The sequence below is a fragment of the Tarenaya hassleriana genome, unplaced genomic scaffold (assembly GCF_000463585.1).
Source record: "Tarenaya hassleriana unplaced genomic scaffold, ASM46358v1 Cleome20, whole genome shotgun sequence".
Classification (NCBI taxonomy): Eukaryota; Viridiplantae; Streptophyta; class Magnoliopsida; order Brassicales; family Cleomaceae; genus Tarenaya; species Tarenaya hassleriana.
The window spans coordinates 2288161-2301404 of NW_010965373.1; the positions used below are offsets into that span (position 1 = coordinate 2288161).

A 13244-nucleotide genomic window follows, 5' to 3' on the forward strand; every position below is an offset into this window, starting at 1 on the left:
TATATATATATATATATATATATATATATATATATATATATATTATTGTAATTGCTATCACGTCATGGAGCATAGAAATATCAAGTCAAGGGTCGCACCATGTGCCCACCATTAAAGACGCCCGCCCGTAACATGCTCAAATTAGATATGTAAATTAGATCAAATTGAAATTAAATCTATTTTTTTTATTAGGTCAAATTAGGTATGTAAATGTGTCTAATGGATCATAATACCATTATATTATAATGTTATTAAGGATAATAGTCGGTTTATTTTATGCCATGAACTTGGTATAAGTATCCAAATTTATTCCTTAGTGGCCTCGAGGAATCGCGCGCGCCAAAACCGTGCTCTTGGAAAGTTCCTTAGTGGACTCGAGGAATCGAAGATATCGAATTTCGCACATAAATTGATATTTAACTCTAAATATGGGATTTCGCATGGGAAAACACTAAACACTTTAAAAGCCAAACAAAATTTAAAATATATTTTTTCACTTTTGTCTTCTGGGTATATGGGAAGACACTTTAATATTTTTTTATTGATTTTATATGCTTGAGACTTGAGAGAATGTAAGACACTATATCTTGTATATGATAATATTCAAAAAAAATATCTGATTAATATTTTAAAATAATTTTTCGAAATATGAATTTAAAATATTAAAAAACTTTTCATTTGATTTAATATAAATTAGATTAACTGTTTTAGATGAATATTTTTTTTTTGAATATATCACGAAGTATCCTGAATGACGTTCAACTGTAAATCTATATCATTAAGCCTAACACATTCAAAATAATCTCCATTCGTCTCTAGATCAGTGCATTAAGCGGTAAAGCATTGGATTAGAAGATTGCTCCATTCTCATAGTAGAGAACCACTGATCTCTAGTTAATGGGTAAAGATGTTGAAACATCTATATCAGCTCTTCATTTTGTTTTAGGTGAATATTGATATTCTACTTATTTAAATTCTAATATACTTCAAAAAAATTTGAAATGTTAATTTAAACAAAAAAATACAAAAATCAATCAATTGAATCGATTTGGTTAAAGAACCTAGCAAAAAAATGTCATAAAGATAAAATAATCAGTTAAAATAAATAAATGGCATTGCTTATAAGGTGTAACTAGTAATATCATCGTGAAAATAGATTCTTTCGCAAAATGTAGTTTTGATTGATTTAATATAAAAAAGAAGATTAGGCATATCATTATGTCTATAAAATATGTTTTCTTTTATTAGTACCTAATATTGGATGACTTTGATAATATTTCTACATTTTAAATATTATAAACGAAATAAATTTGAACATTGTAACTTAAACAAGATTATTATTCCACATTTGTAGAATTAACAATGTCTGAAAAAAAAATTTGATAATAGATACATTGAATAGCAAATAAAAATATATTATATAATAGAAATGAATACAAAGAAAGGTTTACTAACGTCTAAATCAAAATAATCAATCATTTGGTTAAATATGCGTGTATATATACAATATAGAATGCTTTATATAATATGATAATATTATGAATTTCAACAATAATAATATATTATAGTGGAACAAAAAGGAAATATCACCTGCTTCTTTGTCTTTTCCTGCGTATGTCCTGCGCCACCAAAGGAATAGTCGAAAAAATTAAAATTTCACGATAAATATTTTGGTTTAAAGTTCGTTTTATAAAACTATGCTTATTCAATATTTACATCCATCCTTAATGTGATTTTATTTTTATTTAAAATCATTTTAAATGATAAATATGTAAAAATATTTTCTCATTCAGTTTTTATTATTGTAATATTTGATTAAATAATTTTATTCATGTGATTTCAATCAATTTTTAAATAATTTATATGTAATTATTGGATTTTCTGACCCTACACTTTTAATTATGAATATTTTATATAATGCATATAACTATTTCTTATTAAAAAAATAATATCCCTCTTCTAAATTATAAATAAATTATTTTTTAAATAATGTTAACAAAATATTGTCTTGTAATATTTGGAAACATTATATCTTAACCTGGTAAAAATTTTATTCGTAGTTAGCAGTATATATTCCTCTATCCATAGAAAAACATATTAAATATATAAATGCAAATAATACTTCTATAAAATTATTATTCTAATTGTAAAACTCCCTCTTTTATTTTTGTTTGAGTTTACAGTTTTCAAATTTTTATATTTTCTTTTCTTTTCAAAAAAATTGTTTGTTTCGTTTTTTTAGAAATTATTATACATTTCTTTCTATATTACACTACCACATTTTCTTTATTTTATAATTTTTATATTGTATATTTTCTTATAAAATAAAATTTTCTAACCTTTTAAGATATTATTAGATTATATAAGATGTGAATTACATTTAATTTCTTAATGTAAAAATATTTAAAAGATTTTCATAATGTAAATTATATTCACAAATGTTTATGTAAAATTTATATGTTATAAATCGTAAAAATAATTTAATAAACACATTAATAATACATTGCTGTTAGGAATGAAATAGTTATATATTTTCATCATATCTGAAAAGATTTTGAAAATATTTTCCATTTTTGCCTTTTGATTACCTTTTTTTCTTTGTCAAGAGCTTTTTGATTACCTTATATACTTCTGTTTTTATTTTCCTCTATTTGCTAACTCGGTTGCCCATATCTTTTTTCACTCCTAACAAGTTGGAATAAGTACCAAATTCTCTGCATATATTAAAAATAAAATCTAAAGAGAATCTAATTAGTTAACAAATTGTTTTCAAATTGGTATATATATAATAGATCCATTGTTTCGAATAAACGAAGATAATGGTTAAAACAATTAAAGAAAACGCAATTTTACATTCAAATGCGGAGAATATTTGCATTATTTTCCACTTTTATTCAATTTGTAACAGAAAAGATGCTCAGTAACATTGTAAGACACGAAGGTGTAAACAATTAATATTAAAAAAAAAAACAGAACATATTTGTTAACTACCACCTTCTCTTATTATTATTATTATTATTTTTTTTGGCAAAGCACCTCCTCTTTGCTTCCCTGCAAAACATCGAACTCAGACAGAACATCGCAAATCAAATTTGTTTGATTTACATGACGCCCTTTTCTTTCATCATCATCATCATCATCATCATCATCATGACTATAATGATCAACCATCATCATATCATGAACCTAATGATTCTCAAGATCCATGTAGTCATCCAAATAACTCTCAATATCTTCAAAAGCTCCTTTTATGCGCGCCTCTCTTTCATTGACCATCATCATCATGTTGGTGTCATACGGTCCATCATCCTGAAGAATCCCCGTGAACTCGTTCACAAACACAATGTCCCCAACCCTAGAGTTATCTCCCATGAAATCTTCATCATTAGCGATACTACTCAAGAACTTATTGAATTCAATGTCCCTATAATCATTCCCACTCCAAACACCGTTAAGCTTATCGCCCATCTTCATCTCGAGAGAATAAGTTAAAGGGTCATTGACGGACGGTGAAGAGGCCGAGGACATGGACATGGACACGGACGGTGGGTGGCATTCTCCGTCGAGGATGGATCGAAGCCTACTTGGAGTGATCTTGTTGAGAAGATTCAAAGTTGATGTAGACGAATTTATTGATCTTTCACGTTCAGATTCAATGGAATTATCGTTATTATTACAAACGCTATTACCGTTGATTACGTTGTTGTTGGTTTGCGGTCCACCACCTTCGATTATTTCAGTCAAAGCACTTTTGTTGACTCTTCTAGCGAACTTGTTGGCAACTTTGTTAAGGAACTTAGCTGAGAGTGACAATGGCGGCTTCCGACGCTCAAGATCTTGCCCCTGACGGGTACTGATTTCCTCCACTGTCGTCTCCGGACAGTCCTTCTGCATTTCTCGGCTGGATTCGCTGTCCGAATTTCCCGATATCGGCCTGTGGGTCAGGGGGTCGATGCCCTTCTTGATCAAACGCTTCTTAATGTGAGTGTTCCAGTGGTTTTTTATCTCGTTGTCCGTTCTCCCGGGCAATCTCCGAGCGATAGCCGACCACCTTAAAGAGATTATTATCGTTATTAGTACCAATTATCAATTTTTTGTTTTGCTGTGCTAATTCTTAATTCGCTCACTTGTTTCCATGAGTTGCATGAAGTCTAACGATCGTTTCTTCGTCTTCTTCACTAAACTCTCCTCGTTTGATGTCGGGTCGAAGATAATTCGCCCACCTCAGCCTGCAACTCTTCCCGCACCTCTTGAGACCTATCAACCAATCAGAATCGTAGAAAACATTATTACAATAATTATTTTATGTCTTACAACGACAAACAAAAAATAAGATTTTAAAATAAAAAATACCAGCTTTTTCGGGGAGGGTTCGCCAGCCACCTTCGCCATGCTCATTGACGTAAGCGATGAGTTTCTGATCTTCTTCGGGAGCCCATGCTCCTTTCCTCAATCCCTCTGCTTTGCAACATGGAGTCCTCACCATTTTTTTTCCCTCTAAATTCTCTCTCAATTTCGACGAATTTCTCGGCTTCTTTCCCCTCCGCTACCGATCTCCAAAAGGGCTCATGGTCTCTCTTTCGATCCGTAGCGATGGACGTTCTTGAAGATTTTCGTGTTTTCAAGTAGGGTTTGGAGCCATATAAGCAGCGAAACGGCTCTGAAAAACGATTTAAGAACGGGAAAAAAAAAAGACGAAAGGAGAATTTTGGGTTTATAAGAATAAGATCGATCTTCTTATTAACACTAATAAGCATAAGAAAATAAGTCGTATCGACATTTTCTTCAAGTTATCAAGAGAGAGAAAAAAGGGTGTGTTTAGTTTTTTTTTTTTTTTTTTTTTTTTTTTTGGGGGGGGGGAGAAGATGAAGAGGGACAAAGAGGAGAGCCTTGAAAGAGTTCTTCCACTTTGAGCAGTGACCAATTCAAAGATTGTGGCGAGGGATATTTATGCGCGGATTCGACCGACGGTTTAAGGTTTTTTGTGGATAACACGTGGCATTATTTGACTGGTTGAGAAATACTTTAGTTGAGGGACAAAGAGGAGAGCCTTGAAAGAGTTCTTCCACTTTGAGCAGTGACCAATTCAAAGATTGTGGCGAGGGATATTTATGCGCGGATTCGACCGACGGTTTAAGGTTTTTTGTGGATAACACGTGGCATTATTTGACTGGTTGAGAAATACTTTAGTTGGATTTTGTCTGTATAGATAGCGTCTGTGAACATTCGTCGCCCTTTCCAAGTAAGAGTTAATAATTTTTTTGAGATTTTAAGACTAATTATTTTATTATAATTTCCCGTGCGGCTGCTGGCTTTTTTTTAATTATACTTTGTTTTTTTTCGTTTTTTTTTTGACGGCCATGCAATTAGTCATTTTCTATTATAAATTGGTGTCATATATCCAACCATTTACTTTTATAACATATAAAACGATGATACTTATCCCTTCTAACCCAATATTTCCTAATAATTTTTTAGAAATTTTATTCTTCATGCCACGTATGTTTGTACTCTTTTTTTACCATCTAGAAACCTTCCACGAATTAGAACAATAGATAGAATTTCTATTATAGATATATGCAAAACAAGGAAGTTTAATATCCAATAATCTCAATGAAAATTAAAAGGAAATAAAACGAAAATAGTATATGGAGTGACGCAATTAGATATGTCACACTAAAAAAATAAATGGGCTTAGATTGACGTTAATGGTAATATCTCCAAAAGCCATTACCATTAATGCCTAGCGGAGATTCTTCAACAGAAGATGAATTTTTAATATTCGAATTTTGATTTTCCAACTTTTATTTGTCTAATTTCCAATAATAGAGGCGTTAAAGTAAATTTTAAAAATATCTTTTGTTGATTTTTTTTTTCTGCGGTCTTGAGATATTTAATTTGGAACAAATGTAACGTTCCACATACCGTAATGTAATAATTCTTTGACAAAGGTGTAAACTTGTCAAATTAGAAGCGGACAATATTTTCCAAAAAAAACAAAAACAAAGCGTCAGCACACGTGTCTTCGTCGGTATTAGGAGCAATGATTTTAGTTTGAACGTAATCAAAACAAATCCGATAATCCAAACAAGAGATAATTAATTTTATGCAGAAATCCATTATATATATAATGTTAATAAAATCTAAATCAAATTCAATAAAATATAATAATAATGGAAAATAATTACAGAATATAAAAATATTTTTTAATAATCACAACGAAATCTCAAACAAAGAAAATACGGATAATGTAATTAGAATAAGTCAACATTAAAAGTCGTCGAGACTTTTCCAAAAAGGACCAAAATCTACGAGAGTAGCAAAGACATTAGAGTGCAAAAATAATGTGTGTATATATATATATATAATATAATGATTTTATTGGTCTCCACAGTAAAAAATACAACGAAAATTCGAGGAAATTAACTAAGTAATTAATTTAGTCGTGGTGAAGAATTTGCTTTGTAAGAGAAAATATAATTTATGGAACAACTTGTTCCCTCAAACACTGGACTTGGACCATGTCATAACAAAAATTATTTATTTGGTCTTTGGCAATTTTTTTTCAACACTTTCGTTCAGACACAAGTGTTGTAACTGGATCAGTTGTTATCTAATGAAATAAAATGCATCGACAATTTTTTTTTGTATGGTCCAAAAAAAAATTACAGAACAAATATGCAAACACAACATGAATTACAGAAATTCCAACAAATTACATCGACAGTTTTTGAAAATTTCCATCAACCTTTAATTTAGAGTTCCCCATTTAAAAATTATTTTGTATTTTGAAATTTATTAAGCGTTAGTTAAAAAAAAACAATCCGCATTATTTATAATTTTATAGTAACTAAATATTTGTTTTTTACACAAATCAAAACGTTTTTCCCACAATAAAGATGGATGGATAAAATTCGCAATCTAATAGTTCAAATCCCATCTATCTTCCAAAAATTATAAAATTGGAATTGTATTTTTATAAATTCAAACTATTTGCAGATTTTATGCGTATAGATGAATTCTTTTATTAAAAGAGAAATAGTGGTAGGTGGGTGAATTGACATTATGTATAAAAACGGTGTTGTTTGCCATTCAAGGGTCTTCAAAAGCTTCGTCCTTTTATCCATTTGAAGAATTATATACCATATGGTATTTTTATTTAAATGAAGATTATGTATAAAACTATAATTACACATATAGATACACAACATATATAGTCAAGCTTTCGTATAAAACTATATATACACATATAAATACAGGCACTGTAATATACGGAATTCGAAATATGTAAACTCCTAACGAAATAATCTGGTATTGTAATATTTTTCAAATTGTACAAAAACAAATTAAATTTGTGTGTATATATAATGGACTCATGTATCTCATACACACACACACACACACACGAGTCAAACAATTTATATGATTATTTATAGTAAACGCTTATTCGTATGTGGATGAAGGTTCGAGTATATGGGATTTTAAAGAAGATTTGATTATTCATATACATTTTTGGAACTCTCTAATTTTGTTCGTCTAATACCAATTTCAGATACATATTTCTAATATCATTCAACTAATCTATTTAGATATTCTCCACCAATATTTATCTATACAATATGAATTTTCATCGTAACCCATGCACTTAGTTTGCACGTACGTACGATGCTAACTCATGTTTTCTAATATCCAAAATACATTGCACGATTTACACAAAACTTTCTTCAATAGTAAATTATCTTCCTTGTGTACATATACGACTCCTAACTTCAACAATGGATTTACAAAATTTCCACCAAAAAGTTTTTTTTTAAAAAAAAAAAATTCAGGTTTACTGATCTTATTAATTAATGGTAAGATATTAAAATTTATATTTTGTTTTTTTTTTGGGGCAGGAGTTTGATTCGGAATTGAAATCCCAAAGGAGAACTAAAGAGACAAAAAAGAACTTGGAGACGAATTAAGAGTTGTTACGAAAACGACGAGAGATTTGAATGCAAAGATCGAGAACGAACCAAAAAGTTACAAATATGACTCTTCTTGAAAGGAGAGGTTGGTGAATCTCCAAATTTGTTTGGTTGTGAGAACGAAAGCGTCTATACGAATTGGTTCCATCGATATGTTTGATTTTTTTAGGGTTTTTGGAATATGAGACAGTTTTCGTGATAAATAATCTATTAATGAGATAAACATTTTTGTCGAAATTTAAATATCGTCCAATGTCATACACGTTACCACATTTGTGGAGGAGTTTCGATATTTATGTATTGTGGTTATCTATTTTTTTTTTTTTATCATATTAGTATATGAATTATGAATTTTAATGAGAGGAAACTGCGGTGTATATATAAAGTACTTATGCGATTATCAATAATACATGATACACTATTTATGTAAATCTTGGTATGCTTCGATTATCAACAATACACGATACATTATGTGTATAATGCATGGATATATATAAATATGTGAAGTGCGTATATTTGTATATACATATATACATGTATAGATAAATGTGTATATGTTTATATATATCTAAAAATATGTGTGTATATATACATGTATATTTAGGTATTACTATGTATTTAGTTATCTCTATGTATAAATATGTGGATATATATATGTATATATATATATATATGTAAGTGCATTCTTGTGTATATGCATATATGTGTCTAAGCGTGTTATAAATATATATAGGGCTATATATATGTGTGTGTATATATGTATATGTTTTGAATTTTCTTAAATGTTTGATGTAACATTTTTCGTTGATGTGTGGGTAACATGACGGTTACTTGATATTGACATTGAAATTATAACAAGCCATGCCAATTTCTTTTACCATATTCCGTTAGATATCTAGCATTGTTAACGATTGCCAATCATAGAAATTTTTGTATACACTTTTTATTTATTTATATGTTTATCTAATACATTTTAATAAATTTATGTTCTTATAAGAGATTTTTCTTTATATATATCCGAAATTGATATCCAATTTTTTTCCAAACAAATATTTTTTCGTTTGTTGTACTCTAAGTATAAATTATATTCTTTTATATACTTTCTTTAAAATTTTCTAGATATTAAAATACTATTAAAACGAATAAGCATAATGAATAAAAACACACCACAATTATTTTATGATTTTTATCCATCTAGATTTCTCTTGAATTAAAAGTTAAAGTGGGGCCCATAGCTAAATTACCGTTGACCTGACGGCACGAATTTTCGACCGTTGCAATCACTTTTTCAAAATTTTTAATTCGTCCATATAGTCTTTTTTTCTTTTTCTTTTTCTTTTTTTTCTTCTTTTAATATCTCCAGTCCAGTACTTACTTTTGCCACTCCAAGGATTCACATATCTGAGAGTAAATAAAGCCAAAAATAGGAGTGGTAGTAGCAATAGTTTGCACTTTGAAATCTCAGATCTCCCTCGCATTAACTTCGACCGTCGGATTTTAGTCGAATCAACGGCGCACATTGGGTCCTAATTTAACATTTGAGAGATCACACACAATTTTGTTCCTGTAGTTGTTGTTCGTTCTTGCCCTTCTTCTTCCACAATAAAGGTAAAATCTTGCAATCTCTCCGCTTGGGTCTGCGAAAATTTTCATCTGGGTTTGTTTGGATGGTGAGAAAATCATAAGAAAGGGCAAGAAAAAAATGCCTGTATCGACTCGTTCTAAGGTTCTGAGGCAAGAGCAGAATGAGCAAGAAAACGCCAATTCGACTCTCCCGATGCGAAATCCGCATCAAGGGCTGAAAGAGAAGATGAGGGCTTTGACCCTTTTGTACGAACAGCAAAAGAGAGCCTCTTTTGCTCTGAGAAACCCTAATCAGTCGCCGAAACACGAAGAACAGAGATTCACCACTCACCCGAGCATCGAGCTGCTTGATTCTTGCAGGAAGGGAGAAAAGGGCCTGGGAAACGAGGTGAAAAATTCGAACTTGGAGCACAATACGATGAGAGAGAACGATGCAAACACTACAGCCACGAGAAATCTGGTTTTGTCGCAGCCCCACGGTGGTGAGGAAGCTAAGGAGAACAATGTAATAATGGATATTGATCGCAATGTAATAGTGGGTGCTGATCGAATCACTTCGTATCCGAAAAAGCGAGAATCTTCCTCTAATGTGATGAGAAAGCTCTCCATGGGAGCATCTGTGCAGCAGAATCCAGATCAAGATGAGGTTAATGGAGCTAATAATGTCACACAGGTTGATAAAGTGGAGAAAACAGAGAATTTCGATGAGAATGGGAGTCGAATTCTCGTTTTTTTGAGGCTTAGGCCAATGGCGAAGAAAGAGAAAGAGGCCGGGTCTCGGTGTTGCGTGAAGATAGTGAATAAGAGAGATGTTTATCTGACGGAATATGCGAGTGAGAACGATTATCTCAGGCTGAAAAGGCTCCGAGGCCGCCATTTCACCTTCGACGCTTCCTTCCCCGAGACCACGACTCAACAGGAAGTCTATTCCACAACGTAAGTGTAACTTCACAGATTACAGGATATAGAATTTGTGATTTCTTCGGTACTATGAAACTCTAGCTGTTTGATCTATACGCAAAGTTACTACGATCCATGTTCTGATGAAGCATCTTCTCTGTTCTTTGTTTTGGGTTTTCAGAACGTCAGCTCTTGTAGAGGCAGTTCTTCAAGGAAGGAATGGTTCTGTTTTCTGCTATGGTGCCACGGGAGCTGGCAAAACGTACACGATGCTAGGCACGGTTGACAATCCGGGTGTAATGGTTTTAGCCATTAAAGATCTTTTTGCAAAGGTTAGACAGAGAAGCGTCGATGGGAATCACGTTGTTCATCTTTCGTATCTCGAGGTTTACAATGAAACGGTTAGAGATTTGCTCTCACCCGGTAGACCTCTAGTACTCCGCGAAGATAAACAGGTGCGGAAACCTAATCACTTAGAAAGTTTTCGGCTTTCTATTGTACATTCTTTTCACTTATTGTGAGAGAAATGCCTTCAATGTCTAACAGGGAATTGTAGCAGCTGGCCTCACTCAATACCGAGCTTATTCCACCGATGAAGTATCTATCTACTCTGTCTCTTGTTTTAACTCTAGGCCGGTTTAGTTTGGTTTGGTTCGGTTTAGAATATCCAAGTTCCATAATTGCGGATTCAATACAGTTGAATTGCTCAAATTCAATATGGTATCAGAGTTAATTCAAATAAACTCGAAGAAAACGAAAAATCCAATAGAGGAATCTGGCCTCATTTTCGTTATGGCAGGTCATGGTGTTGCTCCAACGTGGAAATCAAAACAGAACTACCGAGCCAACTCGTGCCAACGAAACTTCTTCACGTTCACATGCTATTCTTCAGGTAAATCTCGTTTTCTTCATCTTGAAATGGAGTATTTCCCAATGCATATGACTCAGTGTGTTCCAATATCTTGATCTTGATGAATTGTAGTAGTTTCATGTCATATTATCATCGTTTCTCGAGGCTTAAACCCGTTTTACCTTTCCAAGATATCGGTTTATAGAAGCCAGGAACCTGGTGAATGACTCTGGTTTATCTGTTCTTGTATTGACTGGATTCTAGGTCATGGTGGAGTACAGGACAAGAGATGCGTCCATGAGCATCATAAACCGGATTGGAAAGCTCTCTCTCATCGATCTTGCGGGATCAGAGCGAGCCCTTGCAACTGACCAGAGGACACTTCGATCTCTAGAGGGTGCAAACATAAACCGATCGCTTCTTGCACTGAGTAGTTGCATCAATGCATTAGTGGAAGGCAAGAAGCATATCCCATACAGGAATTCAAAGCTCACTCAGCTACTCAAGGACTCATTAGGAGGTGCCTGTAACACTGTGATGATCGCTAATATCAGTCCGAGCAATCATTCTTTCGGTGAAACGCAAAATACCCTCCATTGGGCGGATCGAGCTAAGGAGATCCGCACTAAGGTACACATTGCAGAGGCTTTTCGGGGTTTCATATCGATGCAACAGTTTCAGAAAATGGTTTCTAATTCTTGTTTTTTGGATTCAGGGTTGTGAAACAAATGAAGAGGTGGTCCAAGTGTCTGAACCAGGATCAGGACAAGGACCAGACCAGGCCAAGCTCTTGTTTGAGGTTCAGAAAGAGAACCGAGAACTGCGTGTTCAACTGGCAAAGCAACATCAAAAGCTCCTCACCCTCCAAGCACAGTCTTTGGCTGCAAACAATATTGCTTCCATGACTCCACCTTCAGTCACATCTCTCATGACTCCGCCATCAACCGCTCAACCAAACGAGAAACGAAAACCGAGGCCTTCGTTCTTGTCAGGCACGTGTTTCACCCCGGAATCCAAAAGGAGAAAGGCAGAAGAAACTGTCAAGGAGCTTCAACTTACAGTAAAATCTTTAAAAATGGAGATGGAGAGAATGAAGAAAGAACATACATTGGAGATCAAGAAAAAAGACGAACTCATTCGAGATCTTTCAAGAAAAAGGGAGATAACACCGGGAAGAACTCGAGAACCGAAGAGGGTAATCACTAGGGGGGAGAAGAAGAAGAATGACCCTTCGAGCGAGTTGAAGAGCCCGAGCCATCGGTTCAAGTCTCCATTAGCAACAACAGCTAAAAAGAGAAGCTTTTGGGATATCACAGTAGGAAATAGCCCTTCACTGAATGGAAGGAAAACCAGAAGCCATGTTGTTCTAGAAGCTTCCGCTTCTGCAGCTCCTTCCATGCTTCTTCAGGTACTGTTTCCTTTTTTCCTTCATTCTTACCAATCCAAACAGAACATCACATCAAAACCTCGTTTTTCTGACAGAAACTATTAAGTGTTACGGCCTTTTTTTTTTTTTTGTGTTCATGTTTTGCAGCCTGGCTTTGCTCGTCCCACCACAAGATTCTGATACTGACATATTTGATTTCTCCAACTTCCTTTTCTCCTTTTTCTTTTTGGTTTTTCCCACTTTTTTTTTTGTAACATCTGTAAAGACAAAACATAACACACAAAAAAAAAAAAGATTATGGAGAAGAAGAGGAAAACAGCATAGAGGGTGTGTTTGTCTCTGATTTTATTTTATTTTATTTTTCATTAGGATCAATCACGTTGTGTGCCATTTTATGTATTCTTTTACTAATTATTTTCATTAGTTTTTGGATTTGTCAGATTGTCTGGATGTTTTAAAATAGATATTTCACAGCATTTGTTGGAAATGCGAGCTTGTCCTTCCTGTTTTTGTTCAAAACTGTGGCAGATTTCGCGTTGAATGATTTGCATATACT

At 33.0% G+C, this 13244-nt stretch overlaps 2 protein-coding genes across 2 annotated transcripts; one reads left to right on the forward strand and one right to left on the reverse strand.

The window, feature by feature from the left end:
- Window positions 1-2848: 2848 nt before the first annotated feature.
- Window positions 2849-4850, reverse strand: LOC104813893 (transcription factor MYB51-like). The gene is made up of 3 exons (XM_010541688.1): window positions 4354-4850; window positions 4128-4257; window positions 2849-4051 (listed from the first exon to the last, which is right to left on the reverse strand). Exons 1-3 carry the CDS (start codon window positions 4484-4486, stop codon window positions 3187-3189), a joined length of 1128 nt encoding a protein of 375 aa, XP_010539990.1. The 5' UTR covers window positions 4487-4850; the 3' UTR covers window positions 2849-3186.
- Window positions 4851-9460: 4610 nt separating this feature from the next.
- LOC104813894 (kinesin-like protein KIN-8A) lies at window positions 9461-13122 on the forward strand. Its single transcript, XM_010541689.2, has 7 exons — window positions 9461-10487; window positions 10633-10906; window positions 10998-11048; window positions 11251-11343; window positions 11566-11931; window positions 12017-12709; window positions 12836-13122. Exons 1-7 carry the CDS (start codon window positions 9670-9672, stop codon window positions 12866-12868), a joined length of 2328 nt encoding a protein of 775 aa, XP_010539991.1. The 5' UTR covers window positions 9461-9669; the 3' UTR covers window positions 12869-13122.
- The last annotated feature ends 122 nt before the right edge of the window (window positions 13123-13244 follow it).

What these genes read in the sequence shown, in the direction of transcription:
- LOC104813893 (XM_010541688.1), bottom strand. Translation starts at nt 4,486, where the DNA reads ATGGTGAGGACTCCATGTTGCAAAGCAGAGGGATTGAGGAAAGGAGCA. An exon ending in AACCCTCCCCGAAAAAGCTG is followed by an intron (nt 4,258 to 4,353) that starts GTATTTTTTATT and finishes ATTGGTTGATAG; the next exon opens with GTCTCAAGAGGTGCGGGAAG. An exon ending in CATGCAACTCATGGAAACAA is followed by an intron (nt 4,052 to 4,127) that starts GTGAGCGAATTA and finishes AATCTCTTTAAG; the next exon opens with GTGGTCGGCTATCGCTCGGA.
- LOC104813894 (XM_010541689.2), top strand. Translation starts at nt 9,670, where the DNA reads ATGCCTGTATCGACTCGTTCTAAGGTTCTGAGGCAAGAGCAGAATGAG. An exon ending in TACTCCGCGAAGATAAACAG is followed by an intron (nt 10,907 to 10,997) that starts GTGCGGAAACCT and finishes AATGTCTAACAG; the next exon opens with GGAATTGTAGCAGCTGGCCT. An exon ending in CTAAGGAGATCCGCACTAAG is followed by an intron (nt 11,932 to 12,016) that starts GTACACATTGCA and finishes TTTTGGATTCAG; the next exon opens with GGTTGTGAAACAAATGAAGA.